Source organism: Anomaloglossus baeobatrachus, chromosome 11, assembly GCF_048569485.1.
Source record: "Anomaloglossus baeobatrachus isolate aAnoBae1 chromosome 11, aAnoBae1.hap1, whole genome shotgun sequence".
In the NCBI taxonomy this organism is placed as follows: domain Eukaryota; kingdom Metazoa; phylum Chordata; class Amphibia; order Anura; family Aromobatidae; genus Anomaloglossus; species Anomaloglossus baeobatrachus.
Window position 1 is genome coordinate 153,549,015 of NC_134363.1, and position 20,599 is coordinate 153,569,613.

At 42.4% G+C, this 20,599-nt stretch overlaps 1 protein-coding gene across 1 annotated transcript in view; it reads left to right on the top strand.

Moving 5' to 3' along the window:
• Window positions 1-20,599, top strand: part of PRKCZ (protein kinase C zeta) — a 192,016-nt gene that overhangs the window by 2,801 nt on the left and 168,616 nt on the right. The window contains exon 2 of the mRNA XM_075328752.1: window positions 5,477-5,645. Within this exon, the coding sequence (XP_075184867.1) occupies window positions 5,575-5,645 (71 nt within the window). The 5' untranslated portion in view covers window positions 5,477-5,574. The remainder of the gene's footprint in view (window positions 1-5,476; window positions 5,646-20,599) is intronic.

The following is a 20,599-nucleotide window of genomic DNA, read 5'->3' on the forward strand; positions in this document are numbered from 1 at the left end:
GGGATCAGACAGTGCTCTGTGTATGGCAAGCAGTGGCTGTATATTTTTTCCCCCCCCATCACCACTAACTGACAGCCGCTCATTTATTAGAGGAGGTTGTCAATCAGTGTTCGAGGCACAGTGGTAGCTGCTGATCTCCAAACACAGAGCAGTGACTGAACCTGCACCAGCCCTGCCCCTATGACTGAAGCTCAAATGCTGTCGGGAGGATTAAAGTTAATTTCCTCCCGGCACCGGGGTTTAAAGTGCAGGCGCCGGGCATGTTCCAAACACTAGTACCTGAAGATGGTCCCCATATCTGCAGGTTATAGCATTTTTCATGTGACTGGTTCCCTTTAAAACTTCTGCAGCACTTGCAATTTATAGAGAACCCCAAAAATTCCAAGGTACCGAGAAGCTCGTCTCCATCTATATATCTTTATTTGTCCCATCATACAGAAGGAACAAGTGCAAAAAAAAGTTTCATCCGACAAAGGGCCTTTTTTCAAGCTATAAAAATTGCTTACATTTTACATGCATTTTGCAAGTTCTATCCAACATTTTCCCTGTATGAAAAATAATTGCACACAATGTGTTTTCATGTTACTGTCACTATTTCCTATGTATTTCCTGTGCCTTTTTGTAGCCAAGGTCTAGTGCAAGTGTCAGTCACACATTGAACTTTTGGGAACTTTGCCAAAGAGTTGTGTGGCATTACTAGTGGCATCAGTTCTGTTTGCAAAGGATGGGGCCCTGTTGATTTGCAAAATGTGAATGAGTGAAGTGACAAGGTAAATTTCTATTTACGGGTGGCTGATTCATTGCAAAAACTCCGCTGGCTGAAAAATCGATACCATACGTGTTGGGTTTTCTTCAGAAGTCCGTGTTGCGCTTGCGTGTCCTATCCGTCTTTTTCGCAGATACATCACGTGCCTATTACAGTCTATGGGCTGAATACGTGTCCATGCTTGTTTACTGACTGTGTGTCCGTGCAAAACTCCTGGAAACGTCCATCTTTTTTCCAGCAGCACGAATGAAAAGTACTGATACAAGTCCAAGGATCCGTGAAAAATACGGAGGGCATCCGTCTGCTGTCGGTGCTAAACTTTGCAAAGAATAGAAGCTTTGTAGTTTAATTTTTGTCAATACGTAAAAACTCACCGATCCAAAACACTGACACCGGTATCATTATTTTTGCAAAAATGTGCATTTTTTTTTTTTTTTTTTTTTGCTGTAGTTTTGCATTTTTCACTTTTTTTTTGTGCTTTTAAATAGGAATAACGCTGGAAAAAACGCTGAAACAATTGACATGTCAACTATTCAGTGCACACTTTTTTTCTGCACCTAACTCTGCAAGGGAAAAGAAAATCTGCAAAGTGGGCACATTTCAAGATTCTCATAGACTTTGCTGGGGATTCGTTTTCCCTTGCAGATTGATTAAAATCTGCAAGAAAAAATGCATAGAAAAAACCCCGCAGCATGCGCACACAGCCTAAGGCTATGTTCACATATAGCGCTCTTTAGCTGTGGATTTGCCTTGGTTTTATGCAAATCCATGCTAATAAAATGATGCTTTTTATAGTACCGACACAGTCTCACACACACACACACACACACACACACACACACACACACACACACACACACACACACACACACAGTCCTCCGGATTTTTTTCCTGACTGTTTTGTCAAAACCTGTGTTTTTGGTCAGGTTTTTAAACAATGAACATGTCAATTCTTGGCAACGTTTTTGCAATGGTTTTACATTTAAACAATCCACTTTGGTGAAAAACCGTGTCAAAAACGACCCAAAAAAGTGTCAAAAAGCACAGATGACTCCCAGGAAACATCCTGCCACAAGATCACATTTTAGTCAGGGAAAAAAAGCACTGCAAAAACACAATGTGTGAATATAGCCTAAGGCATGTTCACACACTGCATCTTTTAGTGCATTTTTGATGCATTTTTAAGGTCGCAAAGAGGCATCCAAATGCATGCATTTCCTCCCCAACCCCCAGCAAAATCTGAGGTTTCTATTTTGCTGCCACGCGCAGTGCACCTTTTTAGTTGTTTTTGTTTGAAGATGCAGCATGTCAATTCTTTTTGCATTTTATTTTGCCAGTGTTTTTAAGACCTTCCAGTCATAGTTTTTTGCTGTGGGTGGGTAGATTTTTTTTTTCTTGTTTGTTTTAAAATTTAGTTTTTTTTTTTTTTCCCCCCACGGCAAAGACACCAATGTGTAAACAAGCCCTAAGGCTATGTGCCCACGGGACAATGTACCCGCGGATTTTGCCACGGAAAACCTGCGGATTTATCTGGATATTCTAGGTAAATCCGCAGGTTTTAGCAAGTACAGACAATTCCCTATGTTATCCTATGGGACATGGGGAGTGATGTGTCCATGCTGCGGTATGTGCGGCTGCGGAATATGCTGGGGATGTACCGCAGCCGCACGTAACTGCATGTCAATTATTCCTGCGGAAATCCTGCCTCTCCGCTATGGAGATAGAGGGCGTGTCTTCCGCAAGTAAAGCGAGCTTCACACGCAGCGATATCGCTAGCGAGCGTACCTGCCCCCGCCGGTTGTGTGTCACTGGCAAATCGCTGCCCGTGGCGCACAACATCGCTTACACACGTTACACTACTTATAGTTAGGTCCAGAAATATTTGGACAGTGACACAATTTTCGCGAGTTGGGCTCTGCATGCCACCACATTGGATTTGAAATGAAACCTCTACAACAGAATTAAAGTGCAGATTGTAACGTTTAATTTGAAGGTTTGAACAAAAATATCTGATAGAAATTGTAGGAATTGTCACATTTCTTTACAAACACTCCACATTTTAGGAGGTCAAAAGTAATTGGACAAATAAACCAAACCCAAACAAAATATTTTTATTTTCAATATTTTGTTGCGAATCCTTTGGAGGCAATCACTGCCTTAAGTCTGGAACCCATGGACATCACCAAACGCTGGGTTTCCTCCTTCTTAATGCTTTGCCAGGCCTTTACAGCCGCAGCCTTCAGGTCTTGCTTGTTTGTGGGTCTTTCCGTCTTAAGTCTGGATTTGAGCAAGTGAAATGCATGCTCAATTGGGTTAAGATCTGGTGATTGACTTGGCCATTGCAGAATGTTCCACTTTTTTGCACTCATGAACTCCTGGGTAGCTTTGGCTGTATGTTTGGGGTCATTGTCCATCTGTACTATGAAGCGCCGTCCGATCAACTTTGCGGCATTTGGCTGAATCTGGGCTGAAAGTATATCCCGGTACACTTCAGAATTCATCCGGCTACTCTTGTCTGCTGTTATGTCATCAATAAACACAAGTGACCCAGTGCCATTGAAAGCCATGCATGCCCATGCCATCACGTTGCCTCCACCATGTTTTACAGAGGATGTGGTGTGCCTTGGATCATGTGCCGTTCCCTTTCTTCTCCAAACTTTTTTCTTCCCATCATTCTGGTACAGGTTGATCTTGGTCTCGGTCTCATCTGTCCATAGAATACTTTTCCAGAACTGAGCTGGCTTCATGAGGTGTTTTTCAGCAAATTTAACTCTGGCCTGTCTATTTTTGGAATTGATGAATGGTTTGCAGCTAGATGTGAACCCTTTGTATTTACTTTCATGGAGTCTTCTCTTTACTGTTGACTTAGAGACAGATACACCTACTTCACTGAGAGTGTTCTGGACTTCAGTTGATGTTGTGAACGGGTTCTTCTTCACCAAAGAAAGTATGCGGCGATCATCCACCACTGTTGTCATCCGTGGACGCCCAGGCCTTTTTGAGTTCCCAAGCTCACCAGTCAATTCCTTTTTTCTCAGAATGTACCCGACTGTTGATTTTGCTACTCCAAGCATGTCTGCTATCTCTCTGATGGATTTTTTCTTTTTTTTTTCAGCCTCAGGATGTTCTGCTTCACCTCAATTGAGAGTTCCTTAGACCGCATGTTGTCTGGTCACAGCAACAGCTTCCAAATGCAAAACCACACACCTGTAATCAACCCCAGACCTTTTAACTACTTCATTGATTACAGGTTAACGAGGGAGACGCCTTCAGAGTTAATTGAAGCCCTTAGAGTCCCTTGTCCAATTACTTTTGGTCCCTTGAAAAAGAGGAGGCTATGCATTACAGAGCTATCATTCCTAAACCCTTTCTCCGATTTGGATGTGAAAACTCTCATATTGCAGCTGGGAGTGTGCACTTTCAGCCCATATTATATATATAATTGTATTTCTGAACATGTTTTTGTAAACAGCTAAAATAACAAAACTTGTGTCACTGTCCAAATATTTCTGACCCTGACTGTACCTGCCTAGCGACGTCGCTGTGGCCGGCGAACCGCCTCCTTTCTAAGGGGGCGGTTTGTGCGGTGTCACTAAGCGGCCGCCTAATAGAAAAGGAGGGGAGGAGATGAGCGGGATGAACATCCCACCCACTTCCTTCCTTCCTCATTGCTGGCGGCCGCAGGTATGGTGTTGTTCCTCGTTCCTGCGGTGTCACACTTAGCAATGTGTGCTGCCACAGGAACGACGAACAACCTGCGTCCTGCAACAGCAACGATAATCGGGATAGGAACGACTGGACAACAATCAACGATATGGTATTTTTGATCGTTAACGGTCGTTCCTGCGGTGTCACATGCAACGACGTCGCTAACGAGGCCGGATGTGCGTCACGAATTCCGTGACCCCCAACAACCTCTCGTTAGCGATGTCGTTGCGTGTAAAGCCCGCTTTAGTCGCATGAAAGTCCGCAGGTTTTTCGTATATATGTCGCTGGAATCCCGCAGCAATGGATAGCTGCGGATTCCGGGGAGCTGCTGCGGGAAACCTGCGGACATACATGCGGATATATCCGCAGGTACAATGTCCCGTGGTCACATAGCTTAATAGTGAGAAGCTACAGGCGTATCTACTGACAAGCCTATTAACTTTAATGAAGTAGTCGGAGTTGCTTCGCTGTGTCTGACCTCGAGACCTAGGCAATGGCTTGCTCAACCACTAGGTGGAAGAATTTAATCTTTTTAGTAAGTATCTGGCAGACCTAATTGGAAATGTAACTTCAGGCAGGACCTCAACTACAGGAACACAGAAGCTTATACGAGGTGGCTCTTTTTGGATGGATGTAGTTGAGATCATAAGAGGAGCTGCTGTGCACCTGAATGTCTCATCATGTTTGTGTACTATATTTGTAAACATTTAATTGTTCTTTCCAAACATTCTATCAATGTATTGAGCTAGACAATGAGTTGAAATGTGATAGCGTATGTTCTGTAAATTGCACCTTCCTTCCCCATCAAGTAGGTGGTCATTTTAGTGCCACTGATTCGGAGTTGTTTAGTGCCACCGGTCGTATGGTGTAAACAGACCCCTAGAAGATAAATATAGCTTGCGGAAAAACCCTTCCATCTTGATAAGTGTCGCTCACCCTGTCTGTCATTGTCATACAGGTACTGGAATGCAAATAGTGATTCATTGTTTGTTCCCTGTATAGGAACCCGGTCTGGTTGGATCACTGCTCCTGTGACTGCTGATCACTAGTGTTCACACCGTACCTCTCCCGAGAACATAAAGCTGGAGTTTTTTAATATAATGCCGAGCAGAATGGGATCAAAAATGGATTTATCGAAGGACTTTATTAAAATGAAAGCACACTACAATGGGTGAGTTCCGGAGCTCTCATTTATTTTCTAGGTAACGGTTTCAATGGACTCACTTGAGCGCGAAGTTTCTTTTGACCTATATAATTTTATAACTTTTGTGCTGGTGAAGTCTGACTGTCTAGTTACTGTAGGGAATTTGGACAGGATGGCTAGAAAAAAATGTTGAGCTCATGATCTATATTCAGTCTTGCATATTGCCAGTTTTTAGAACTTCTTGAAGCTGTAAAATACAGAAGTGTAGACTTCTGGTTCCGGTGTTGGTTTGCAGAGACACCGGGAACATAGCACCTAGCTGCCCCCAGCTGTACAGACTGAGCAAATCTGACCACAAAGGAAGGGTAACCGTGCGGAGATTCTCCAGTATCGGTGTATGTAACGTTGCTTATTGAGAAGTGTGTAGGGAAGAACAACAGATCCCTGAGTGTCCAGGAGAGCATGCCATTATCATCTTCGAAGATGGCGATTGGCACCCCACGGGAAGATCAAACACAAGAGGAGAGGTAAGTCTTGGTGGATGCAAGCAGTCAGATAAATTTAAAGCGCTGAGATGGAAGACCTGGAAAACCATTCCAGAAGGAACAACTTAAGGATGGTGGGTTCGCTGGAGTCAATAGGTGCGTGACATTTTAAAACACATTGAGGTGGACCTTCCCCAAACCCAAGGCTGGAAAGGCAGATGTTAAGAGCACATGAAGTGGGTCCACTAAGAGAGAACTTGGCAGCTTAGAAGACACTAGGTGAGAATCCGTTAACAACCTTGGCAAAAGCATGTCGGGTGGTTATAAAATATGTGGACTACAAAGTCAAGGAGGAAATCCTCCAGGCTTTCCGAGGAAGATGGCAACCCCTGCAGCTACATGCACATAAGATGTTACTGTTTGGGGATTACTCTGCGGAGGTAACTCTCAAAAGGAAAGCCTTCAGCAAAGTTTGTAGCTCCTTCTAACATAAGAACCTTAAATTCCAACTAATGTATCCAGCTCTTCTGAGGGTGAGAAAACAGAATGGAACTTTTTCAGTTTAAGGACCCAGTTGAGGCTGAGGAGTTACTCCTCGCCGGTTCCACGACAGCTGTGTGGGCTAGTGTCGAACTGGTACCTAGTTGCAGTGAGGAATAGTCAACCCTAGGTTTAAGCGAGTAGTTAGCTATTCATACTCGCTATGTTGTTAGCGAGTACTGTTTGCTACTCGCATATTCGTTACGCGTAGCGAGCGCAATGTAAGTCAATGGGAAATACTCGCTAAGTAGCAAGTAACCCAAAAGCCGTACTATTCGCACGAAAAGTACGGCTTTAGGGTTACTAGTTACTTAGAGAGTATTTCCCACTGTCTTACATTGCGCCTGCTACTCGTAATGAATATGCGAGTAGCGGACAGTACTCGCTAACTACTCGCTCAACACTAGTCAACCCCCAAATTAGAACTTTTCAAGAAAAGTGGAAGATGGCCCACGTGAATTGACATCTGGCCCACTGGAAGAACGAATGTCTAATTCGAGGCAGTCGAGGAAATGCAGAGGGAAGGGACACATTTGAGAGGTCTCGTCTTTTATTGAGACTATTGCACAAAGTTATATGGTAGGGCAGAGGGAGAGCTGAATGAGAAGGAATGTCTCCAACGGGTGAATGCTCCACATTTGTAAGCAGAAGATTTAGAGGGCTTAAATGTGGAAATATTCTTCAAAGAATTTAATAAGTTCTAGAGGAACCAAACACTTTTGTTAAAGCGTTGGGCTCAATGGAGAGCGATGGATATTGGACATTACACCAATTTAAGTATATTTGGCTCTTTCTCAGGTTTCCGACCAAAATTTAACATTTCGCCTTGCTTGAAGGTGAGGAGCATGAATAGTAGCATAAGGCTCAGGGAGGATATGTGTGAATTACCTATATTTATGGATGAATTTAAGTACTTGGGAAAGCGATGGGGACGCACACCAGAATCCGTATATACTCTTAACTACGATCCTCTAATTGGGAAAATAAAGAGAATTGAAGTCATGGGTTGTTTTGCCACTCTTTGTATTTTCCAAAACTACTGTATCCTTTGCAAACTATTCCATTACTACTGAAACGCAGCGATATTAATGGAATGAATAAAGCATTTTCCCATTTCTTGTGGAGAGGCAAAAGACCTTGGATCAACGCTAGGAAAATTATGATACAACCAGAGAGAGGGGGGATAAATTCTGCCTAATATTAGAGGGCATGTTTGATGGGACCCGTGATAGACTGGGTGAGGAAAAGCAACAGTTATTCTGACTATGAAATTGTCGCAATTCTGTAGGCTCCGTTCTTAATGCATCCCTTTTGCACATGCCACCCGCTATTACAAGTTGGCCACTACTTTTATATTAATGGCTTATCCTTCGCATAGGTCACCAATGTTTATTGGTTGGGGTCTGACGCTGTTCTCGGTTCCATTGACAGCCGGAAATGCTCAGTTCCGGAGCTGCTCCATCTTCTGATAGTGGTTGGGTACCCGCCTCCTATTGATTTGAATAGAAGGGGGATGTGCAGTACCTGATTGCTATCAGATGGGGCGGCTCCGGAATTCAGCATTTTCCAGTCGCCATCCAGAACCGAGAACAGCTGATCGGCAGGCGTGTGGGTGGTTGGACCCTGGCCGATCAGACATTGATGACCTATCCTAAGAATAACGGCCGTTTCACACATCCGGCTTTTCACTGGGTTCGGCGCGCTCCAGTACAGTGTGATAGAGTACAATGGCAGCGCAACAACTTCCGGGTCACATGGCAACATGTGACCGGAGTTTGTCGCGCTGCCATTGTACTGTATCACGCTGTGCTGGAGTGCGCCCAATGCGTCGAAAAGCCGGATGTGTGAAACTGCCCTAAGCCATCAATAATTTAAAGGAGATTATCCACTACTTTTCTCAGATATGTAGAGATACTGCGATAGCATGAAAAGCAATACAGATTATTATTTTAGTGATTTTCTAAGTATCTAGATCTCTGGGCTCGCCCAGATTTCAAACCAGGTAAAGAAAATCAATTTTCTGGAATTAACAGAGAAAAAGTTTTGAATAATTAAGGATTTACTGCACTATACAGAGCGTAACAAAGAGAAGTAAACAAAGTGATTCTTTGATATGTAAAAAAAATTTGACGCATTGCTGTGTTTTTTTTTTATTTTTTTTTTAATTTTTTTAGTGTAGTATTTTGCCCCCAAGAGTGTAATGAAATGTGATCAAAAAGTTATATTTACCAGATTACATTATCAATAAAAACTATCGCTTGTCCTGCAAAAAATAAGCCTCCATAGTGCTCCACTGATGGAAAAATGTAAAAAAAAAAATAAATAAAATTCCAACCGCTTTTTTTCTTGTTGTTTTTGGATGCCAGATTTTTTTTTTTTTTCTTTAGGCTGCTTTCACACCTCCGGTTTTAGCAGAGCCGGCCAATCCGGCTCTAAAACCTATGCAACGGATGCGGCAACAAAACCGCATCTTTTGCATAAGTTTTTGACATGCGGCCCGTCCGTTTTTTGCTGCTTGCGGCACGCTACTGAGCATGCGTAGTGGGAAAAACGCATGCGGCGACCGGATGCGGTGTTTGCCGCAGGACGCCGCATGCGGCGTCCATAGGCATGCATTGCAAATCGCGCCGCATGCGGCACGATGTGTGTTTTTTTTTTTTTTTTGCCGGACAAAAAAACGTGCCAGGCAACGTTCCATCCGGCCGCCGCATCGGCTAAATCTGCCGCATCTGACAAAAAACGGACCGAAAGCAAGCCCATGCGGCACAACCCGGCACTAATGAAAGTCTATGCAAAAAAAACGCAACCAGCGGCAAAAAAAAAAACAGTTGCGGTTTTTCTGCAAAGTGCTGGATTGTGCCGCAGAGCAAAAACTGGATGTGTGAAAGCAGCCTTAAACAAAACTTTTTTTTTTTCTTTTTTCTTTCCTCCTCCCCTTAAGTCTTTTTGCGCACACTGCGTCTTTGTGGTGACCACAAAGATACATGTTTTTGGGCTCAAAAAAACTGCTCCCTCAGCATGCATTTTTTGCCGCGTATGGTTTTTTTTTTCTTTTCTTAAGTCAAATCTATTGACTGGAAGGGCTCAAAATCGCAGAAAGAATTGACATGCTGTATCTTTGTGGTCACCACAAAGACGCAGTTAAAAAAAAAGAAAGCTGCAACGTGCGGACTGAAATCTGAAATGGGACCAAAACTGCACCCAAAAAACCCGCAAAAAACGTGGTAAAAAAAACGCAATGTGCGCACACTCCTTAACGCTTTCAAAATGTTCAAAAGGACTCCCTGGGTCTTTTTCAGTTTTTCCATTTATTATGATATTGTACTTTTTTTTTTTTTTTGTTAGCGTGATTTTAGAGTGGAAAACGCTTGAAGAATGATCGATTTACTTCTATTTACTGCTTCGTGTGTCTTTTGAGTGTCTTAACCGCTTCAGGTTTCCAAAACTGAATGTATGAACGGCGAAGTGTTTTTACACAGAAATAAACAGGAATTTATTTATTTTTTTTTTATTTATTTATTTATTTTTTTTTTTTTTTTTTGGTGGGGTGAAGCACACCCACTTGAAAAAGACAGTGTGCTCAATGTTCAGACAGTGTAATAAAGGGTTTCTTTTTAATTTCCTTGATTTATTAAATTAACCTTTTCAATCTTCTTTCCTAGACTATCTGTAGCGATCTACTCCCCATGGTCCATTTACAGCAACCTCTCGGCGCTTGTGCCGTTTTATGCAGGGCCGGGCACCTGCCGTGTACCTATAGTTTTGGGTCATCTGCTGCTGCCTGACTCTCGCTTTACAAGGGGACACTGACTTTACACTCTGGGTGCTTGTCCTACAGTGACAGTCTACTCATATGTGATGGGTGGTGGGTTTTTTTTTTTTTTGCCCAACTTTAAGAGTAGGGCAGGCACTTACTGAAACCTGGAATATTTTAGTCATTTGGAAATACCTTAAAGTGAACCTGTCAGGTGCAATATACACCCAGGACTGCGAGCAGTTCTGGGTGCATATTGCTAATCCCTGCCCAACCATCCCTGTATCTAGTAGCATAGATAGAGATTTTTAGAAAAAGTATTTCTAAGGATCCTTTTATGATATGCTAATGAGCTCGGGGACTATTATTTCTCTTGGCTAGTTGGCCCCCTTAGCATGTAAGCACGCTTTTGAGAGCGTGCTAATGAATGCGCAGTGTCAGAGGCATGGTTGCGGTCACTGCCTCAGACGCCGGGTTTAGGCTCACTGTGCATGATCGGAATTACCCAGACTTCCTGTCATGTGTACTATGAAGCCAGTTTTACGCTTCCCGGCTTTTAAGTGGTGGTGTGCGCATGACCATAATTCCATGGATGTTCTGACTGTGTGCACTGAGCCAAAAACCAGTGTCAGGGGTGATGGCAGCAGAGGTGAGCCTGGCCATGCCTCTGACGCTGCGCATTCCTTAGCATGTTAGTACACCCACAGGGGCGGGGTACTTACATGCTAAGGGGGCTTACTAGCCAAGAGAACAAACACCCTTGCGACTAATCCCTGCGCTAATTAGCATATCATAAAGAATCTGTATAAATATTTTTTTTTTTCTTTCTAAAGATCTCTTTATCTATGCTACTATAGTCTTGGACTGCTAGGCACATGTTAGAAATACACACGCAGAACTGCTTGTGGTCTGGGGCCGGGGTGCATACTGGACCTGACAGGTCCCTTTTTAAATGATAAATGCTGGTTCTTCCCCCCCCCCCCCCACTCTCATTTAGATTAGCTATCAGTTTGGCGGAATAGTCTTTGCCGGCAGCCATCTCTCCAACTTTCCACCCTAGTGGTCTCTGAGCCACCGGAGAAGTTTTCTTTGTGTTGAGCAAAAGGATCGACTGTTGATTCCAGCAGTCGGATCCTTCTCTTCCCTCTGACATCATTAGGCGATGGAAGCGTCTAGAGCCCCCCCCATACATGTTAGATGGCGTATTTAATATGAATGGGAGTTCCTAATTGAAAATTGTGACCTATGCTTCTTTTTTCCTCCCGTGACCCCATCAAGATTGTGCAACATCCATTCAAGGTAACTTTGAGTTTAATGGCATAGCTCAGATATTTCTAATTGTTGGCAGGACATACTTGAGTGATCTTATAGACATGATTCAGTCCAGAATGTGCTGCTTCCACCTGAATACTAATCATCCGGTTATGTGGCAATTTCACAAAGCAAGAAATCATCCGGCAATCTGGGTGTGTGCAGGTGCAGCTCCATGTGTGGTGTGCAGTCCTATGTAAATTATACACATATAAATAGATACCAGGAATGGTCTAATCTCAGGATCCACGTGGCTGTCATGTCTAGAAATAGAAACAACATGTAACCAAGACATATAGAGAATAAGGTGAAAATATAAAAGCCGTGAAAAAAGAGGCGCTTACCGTACCCCATAGAATAGAGGTGGAAAACCAGCAATGATAACTCGGGGGCTTAGACTCAAAAGATGTCCTCCAGGGATAATTAGATAATTATGTTCCTGCACTAATAGATATATATATATATATATATATATATATATATATATATATATATATATATATATATATATATATATATATATATATATATATATATATATATATATATATATATATATATATATATATATATATATATATATATATATATATATATATATATATATATATATATATATATATTTAAATATTTTGTTTTAGACACTTATGATTTTAAAGATGATCTAGATATAGATTAATATATTAGATCATCTTTAAAATTTATTGTTTCTGAGAACAATTTCTCCTTCAAGACAAAAAAAAATCATTATTATAGAATATATACTATAATATATTATTTATTATTATTATTTATTATTTTTGTCCTGAAGAAGAAATTGTTCTCAAATGTGTCGACAATAAAAATCACAATCTTATCCTCCTTGTCTGGAATTTTCCACAGTGGCGCAACAAAATCTCGTCTTTGTTTCTTTAAGGAATACTAAATTTGGGTTTATGGACCTTCTTCTTTTTTTATTTATTTTTTTTTTTCTTCAAATCCGATGACTGATTCTTATGTTTTCTTATGCCCCAGTTTTAAAAAAACAAATAGAAAAACCCTTCTATTTTTACCATTCCATATGGATTTTGCACAAGACTCGTGTGACATTTATGTACAATTGAAATGAACAAGTAAAATCTTTATTGTAGTCAAAAATATTATTTAGAAAAATGTATTTAACATTATGGAAAAGATTCTTCCAGAAAAATGCCCAAGTTTCCCATTGATTTCCAATATAGTAAGTTCTCGAGTCGAGACGGTCTGAGCGTCTGACCTGTTTGTTTCGAGTACTGAGCATCCGAGCATTTTAGTGATCACTCATCACTAATCCTGATAAAATCTTTCTCTTTGCTCTTCACTAACCGCACCAAGGTTTTTAGGAAAGTTGTCCAAATGGGAATGTAAAAAATGTAGCTTTAACACTAGAACTACTGAGGTAGTCATTTTGACTACTTTGCACCATGTATTTCTATATAGGTGTCACGAGTCCAGTAGTTCTAGTGTTAAATTCATAAGACAACCCAAGGCTATGAAACGTTTCAGCATGTTCTCCGCGATGGACTTACATTTTGGATCCTTGTTACCTAGAAATTTCTTCACAACTTGTTTAAAATAATCACAAGCCCTTTTCTCAACAGCTTTCAATTTTTGTTTAGAACACGTTGTCCATCATGAGTTTTCATATATCCGGAACCACATAAATGCCTTCCTTTTTTAGCTTTGCTTCGTACAGTCCCTGAAACTTGGTGCACAGGTACTGAAAGTCTCTCCTTTCTATAAAGCTTTCACAAACTGCTTCATCAGTACAAACATAATGTGGAGTGGTGGCAGAAGACCCTTAGTGAGATCATCGAAACTTTCCGCAACTATGTTCTTAGTCCAGGTTGCACAGATGTTCTTGTTGGCCAACTTTTTAGGCTCCAGTGAGGAGTCCTATGCCAGTTGTCCCATTCACGTAGAAAGCATGGGTACTTTGTGTATCCTCCTTGCTGCCCAAGGAGCAAAGCGAGAACTTTCAGATCACCACATATTGACCATCCTTGATCCTTGAAATTAAGTTTCTGGAGAATAAAGTCTAAAGTCTCATCGCTTTCCTTCAAGTGCCCAGAATACATTACAGACACTGACGTATACTTGCTGCCATTGTGCAGTTGCAGTTTTTAGACTTTTTTTTTTAAATTTTTTTTTTATTAATAGTCTATACTCGCTCACCTTGTGTTCAATGTAAAGTTTTTCCATCCGCCCAGGAACATCACTGCAATACACTAGAGCACAGTCTTGAGATAAGCAGAGAAAAGGAATTCCTTCCATACTTCTGTACCATGAAAAAACAGGTACCAGGAGCTTGCAGGCTCTTCTTATTTTAGTCTAGGGCCTAAAAGTTTTGTAGAATGTTTAGGAAGGTCCAAGTCCCTGAATAAATCATTTAATTTTGAGCTATAAAAAAAAATCAAAAAAAAAAATCGTTGCTCGTATGGACTAGCGGGAAAGTCTCCGTCAGAATCCGGCTCTTCATGTTTTGACTCAGTTGTATCTTCAGGTTACACCGGAGCTGATTGGGCAGGTATTCCTGGCCCATAAGGCACAGGACAAATCGCAGACGGGAGGTCTGTGTATTTAATATCCTTCTTATTTTTAAGGTTGAATCCCTCCCCTAATGACTCCAAAATCATCCACCAAAGGTCATGCAAAGCAAATAGATCCCAGCTGGACATACAGCATGCCTGCCTGCCTGACCTCGCTATCGGTGACGTCGCTGGTTGGGAAACCTACAGGCAGTACAGAGAATTTTATCACTTAGTATATGTTTTTTGGGGATAGGCTAAATGTAGTGACTAGATCGCAGCTGACTAATGACACAGGCATTTAGTTATACCTTTTACTGTACATAATTTATTTTAGTTAAGCTTTGCATTATACCTGTCAGCCACGCATTGCACGGAAGAAGCTTATACATTCCTCAACAGATTAGTAATTTGGTAAGAATAACGGAAATGTTGCTGGCCGTAGGGATGCCGAACGGACTGGTGGAGCTCGTTTTACCGGAATGTGTCAGAATGTCGACGGTTGCACTCTTAGACAGAAGTCTTCCTCAGTCTTAACATTCCAGACTTCGACTCTTTAAATTTATTATTGATCTAATGCAGGGGTTTAAGTGCCAAAGTAAAGTGCAGCGTCCCATACTCTGCAGTTAAATACCCCCATTACAGGGGTTTACAGGTGATAACTTGCTGATCAGTGGGGGATCGACCGTAGGGACTTGCACCAATCAGCAGAACGGGAAACTTTTCATTCTCGTTAGATTAGAGAAGCTGTGCACATGCTCAACCGCCACTACATTAATTCCTTTAATTGGGCCACCAAGCACCGTACACGGCCTTCCTTTTTTTTTTTTTTACCAGCGGCTCCATGGAGAATGGATGAAGTGGCGGTTGAGCATCCAACCTGTTGTGTAATTTCATAACTGGGATAAAAGTCCCCGGTCTGGAGTAACCATTCCTGCTCTGTCAATCGTTGTATGGTGTAAGTTTACGAGAGTGTCCGAAAGTCAGTGCTTCACCAATATCGAAGACAACTCTTCAAGCAGGGGCTGAGGATTTATTTAGAGTACGCAACAGAGCAGATACAGGATACAAGGCACGCAGACATGCGCAGGTGTCCAAATACGAAGGCAGTGGGTGGTCTGGCTATCTGTCACTGAACTATAGTGTAGGGGCTTTTTATACCGGAGTCAGACAAAGAGCCAAATTTTGCAGAAAAAGGCATATAGGAAAAGAAAACTTCCGAAAAAAGCTATATGTAAAGAATGCTGCATTTCGGTGCTAAAAAGCACTGTCTTACCAAATGTGAAGAACATCGTAAAAAATTGGCTGTTTGCAATTTTTTTTAATCATCTATTGACTCAAAACGGTAATCTGAATGCAGTGAGGGTTTTTTCCTTTAAAACAAAGTGGGTAAAAAAAAATGTAAAAGCACCTTTTATGTGAAAAACTAGTTTTTGTTTTTTTTTTTTTTGTTTTTACCAGCAGTGTCATCCATGTTTTTTCGGTATGGATAAAGATATTAAAAAGCTTCTCCTACACTTCCAGTGTTAAACACACATGCACCTACATGGCTGTCATCCATCTTCTGTACTTGTTTTTCACGGACCCATAGACCTATATTGGCCCTTGTCATCCATGCTCCCAGGAAAAGAAAGGGACATGTCTTTGTGTGTTGTACACGGTTCTTGTAAAAGCACAAGCATGTGAGCAGCATCGTAGGTTATGCAGTGGCTTAGTGGTTAGCACTGCAGTCTTGCAGCGCTGGGATCCTGGGTACAGATCCCACCAAAGACCACATATTCAAGGAGTAGAGTTGAGCGGATCGGCTATAATCCGGGTCCGACGGATCCGGATCGGGTTTCCGCCGAAGTCTGGATCCGATCCGGAATCTGCGGCTATGTAACTGAATGGGGAATCGGAACCGGGACAAGGAGAGAGAATGAAAGAGAGCGAATGAATCCGGATTGTGCACCCCGAATCCCGGGTAGTGGTCGGACTCGGATCGGACCCGCAAACCGTGCGGATCCGGATTTTTCAGATCCGGGTCCGCTCAACACTAGCAAGGAGCTTGTATGTTCTCCCCGTGTTGGTGTGGGTTTCCGCTGGATGTTCCGGTTTCCTCCCACACTCCAAAGACATCCTGCTGGGAGTTTAGATTGGGAGCTCCAATGGGGGCAGTGATGATCACATCTGTAAAGCGCTGTGGAATTAATAGCGCTATATAAGGGAGTAAAATAATAATGGGTACACGTGGCATCCGTGAAAAAGACAGATGCCACATTTACCGGAAACTCATCCATGTGAAGGAGGTGTAAGGGTATGTTAATGTTGAGTTTCTATCATTTTTCTCGCATGCAAGGCAAATGTGAGCCATGATTTTGATCAAATATATATGGATATGTGTTTCTTATTACGGGCATCTTGGTTTATAAAAAAAAAAAAGCGTGCAAACGGCTCCATGCACTATAACGAGCAATACAGAACATGTGCTTTCGGAAATTAACAGCAATTGAGGAATTGTGTGCATCCTATTATTCCTCCTGAAACTTTTGGAACAATTAGTATGGAATCATTTCATTAGTTACCCGGTTGTGGTCCTGCATAGTCTTACCCCCATCCGTGATGATTGTGCGGTGTCAGTGTGTGGGCACGCCTTGCAGACGAGGTGACTGGTAATGACCACTTGACAATTTATTCAAGCATTTTGAGGAAAACGCCCAACATACTGTTTAATGCAAAATTCTATGAAGGGGTAATCTGCAGATATTATTTTATGGGAAATTTACTAACCAGGAACAGGTCTTTAGTAAACCACATAATATAGCATCCACTAAAATGCTAATTACTTGTCTGAAATTCTTGCACTTAAGTATGATGTAGTCGTGTGCAGTTTTTTTTTTTTGTATCTAACTTTTAATTTGCCTGGTTTTTTAATGCCGTTTTCCAACTATATTTGCATATTTTTTTTTTTTTTGTATTTGTTGTTGCAGAAACCTAGTTGAGCACTGTACTCTGCGGGTGCCTTGTACTGCGTGGGTGCCTTGTACTCTGCGGGTGCCTTGTACTCTGCGGGTGCCTTGTACTCTGCGGGTGCCTTGTACTCTGCGGGTGCCCTGTTCTTTTTTTACTCTGCCATGCCATGGATTGGTATATAAGGATTGCTCATTGACATTATGTACATTTCATCTTGTCTCACCCGTTGACTAAAGACTAGTTATGTCCCACGTGTCCTGCGGGTTTTAGAGCATTCATCTTACAGGTGACGAGAGCTTGAGCCACTGGCATCTGAATTTTTCTGTGTCATTATGTATCATCACGTGTGCGTGTTCCGTTAATAAACTTGCTGTTATAAGTGATACCTAAGCTGTTAAGGATGTAATTTATTCTGAACAGTTTCATCAAATGTGCTATAACCTATTACACAATAATGACGCAAAGGAGAACGCCGCCTACGTTTCTAATTTGCCAATTATGTTGTTAGTTTACCCTCTGATTTACATGGGGAGATTTTATTCTACGCTAGTGGAATATTAGTCAGCCGCATACTGTAATAGCGATGATACAGCTGTATTCTTGTCAACCAGTGTCTTTGGGACCAGGGAAGCCATTCTGCTGTTCCTAGCGCTTTTACAGTTCAAATCAAGGTTTTTACATTTAGCAACCAGTGTAGAAAATACCAGCTGATCGGTGGAGGAGCGGGGTGTCGGACCCCCACAATCTCGTTTTCTTGACCTGTCCAACAGATGAAGCATATTGTCGACCTAACTGGGCAATACCCTTTTTTTTTTTTTTTTTTTTTTTTAAATTTTCTTTCTTACAGTATCTATCAAATTCAATATCATAATGGAACATCCTCCTCCCCACCTTCTGTTAGGTCAGGGGTCGAGTACCTTTTTGGCCAAAAGAGCCATGAACACCACTTTTTAAAATGTAAGTCTGTGAGAGCCATACTCACCGGGTAGGGTAGCTGTGGTTGAGTGGCTCAGAAGGTCCCAGGGTGCAGGGTAGGCGATGTTGCGGGCACAGAGGAGGGGGTGTCGCGGCTCAAGAGGGTCAGTGTGTGGAGGGTCGGAGATACTGCTGCAGGCTCATGGGGTGTCGCGGCAGCGGGTGATCTCCCGGCTTTCTGCTTTGAATCTTCCGTGGATGACGAGATGGACATCAAGAAAATGGCAGCGGCACATGCGCACATGCGCAGATCAGCGCAATGGACTTAAAAAAAATGTACAGAGTCCTATCTGCGCACGCGCTGCCTCCGTCGCCATTTTCTTGAACTCGATCTCGTCAACTACGAGAGATTTGAAGCAGTCCACAGATCAATGGTGCTCGCCGCTGCGACACCCCACAAGCCCACAGTATCGCCAACCATGCGCCACCCCGGTAAGCCATATGCGTTTTGTAAGATGCACACCTATTTCTCCCCCAGTTTTTTTGGGGGGGGGGGGAATGCGTCTTACAAACAGAAAGATTCGTCTGCGAGCCAAATGCGGCCATCAAGAGCCACATGTGACTCGCGAGCCATAGGTTCCGGACACCTTTTCTAGGTGCTAGAAGACAGACTTGGCTAAAAATAATTTGTGATTTGGGTTTCATTTAAAAAGTTTTCCCAAAGTACATTCATTTTATGTACTAAATAAACTATTTTCCTCCATAGGTGGACAACCTCATTTAAAGTGTATGTCTTCTCGTTATTTTCAACATGGCCTTTGTGTCACACAGGTTTTAGTTATTGTGGGGTCACATTTCTGTATGTTACATTTATTGTCTATGGATATATTTTTGTTCAGCATCCAAGTTCACAAACTATATAGCTTCCAAACTTTGTCACAAATTTAGGTAAATGTGAATTATTATAAACACTTAGGTCAGCAAAAGTCAACCCACCTACCTAATTGAAGTTATTTAAAAAGTGTTGATTTGAGCAAAAGCTGTATTGCCCAACATGAGCGTGCCATATTCTCTTCACTACTTCTATCCAATGTGTTATATGACGGCTTAATATTGCAATTGAATAAAGACTGAGACTAACCTCTGGTAAAAACTGCATTTTGCATACTTGCGCCCTGTAATGAGCACAGTCCTTGTTGTTTCAGGTATATAGATGATGTTACGGTATTTGCCAAATAGTTAAAACTTTTTTTAACTTTATTGTATCCAGGGTACAGAACCGGAGTACAAATTGGGAGGAGAGACAGCATTCAGGCTACGGCTGTTTCGCATCCCCAAATGCTTTTTCAAGGATCGTGCTTGAATGAGCCTTGAGGAAGCACCTGAAGATGCGAAATTTGGGAGAGAAAGCATCTGGAGACCTGAGCCGGCTGGATGGTTCTTGTACTCTCCACTTTTTCTACTGTCTTGCACACTAGATCTGTTAAAGTAAGACGTTTTTAATATTCAGTGGTTATCACTGTGTTGAGGGTAAGAAATGAGTAACCTGAAATACTTAATTCAGCTATTTTACAGACCCAGATACGTTGTTTAGTTGGTGTAGATATAGATATATATGTAGATATATATATATATATCTATATATATAATTGCCTTATTCTGTCTGTCTGTCATGCTCCGAAATTGTGTCCTTACGGTGACACAAAGCTGATTGGCCGCTGGGCTCTCCATGGCCCCGCCCCCCCACACGGATTGGCCTCTCGCCCCGGCTCTCTGCAGGCCCCGCCCCCCTCACGCAATGCACGCTCGCTCTGGCCCAACTGACACGGAGCCGCGACTCCCAGGTGAGTACACACACACATCAGATCACACTCACTCTCACACTCACTCTCACACACACCTCACACATCACAACATGCTGGGATATCGCTTGCTTCTACACCGGCTGCGTCAGGATCCCGGCAGCGCCAGACATAACCTTGCGATGCTGGGATCTTGACGGTGGCCGTGAAAGCTGGTAACCATTATACACATCGGGTAACTAAGGTCCCTTAGTTACCCGATGTGTATCATAGTTACCAGTGTACACCGGCTCACACTCACACACACATCACACACACATCACACACACATCACACACACATCACACACACATCACATCGCATCCACACATCAAGGTCCTGCAGCGTCGGAAAATACAGACACATAACAGCACACACACATAACAGCACACACATACACACACACAAATCAGATCACACTCACTCTCACACACACATCACATCGCATCCACATACTCACAACATCCTGGGATATCGCTTGCTTCTCGGCGGCGATATTGTGCTGTGAGCTTCCAGGACCTGCGGGAGGATCACATGGCCAGAAGCATGTGATACCTCCGGATGTTGTGAGTATAAGCGCGTATGTGCGATATCGTCAGTGTCTGTGTGTGTGAGTGGATGCGATCGGGTGTGTGTG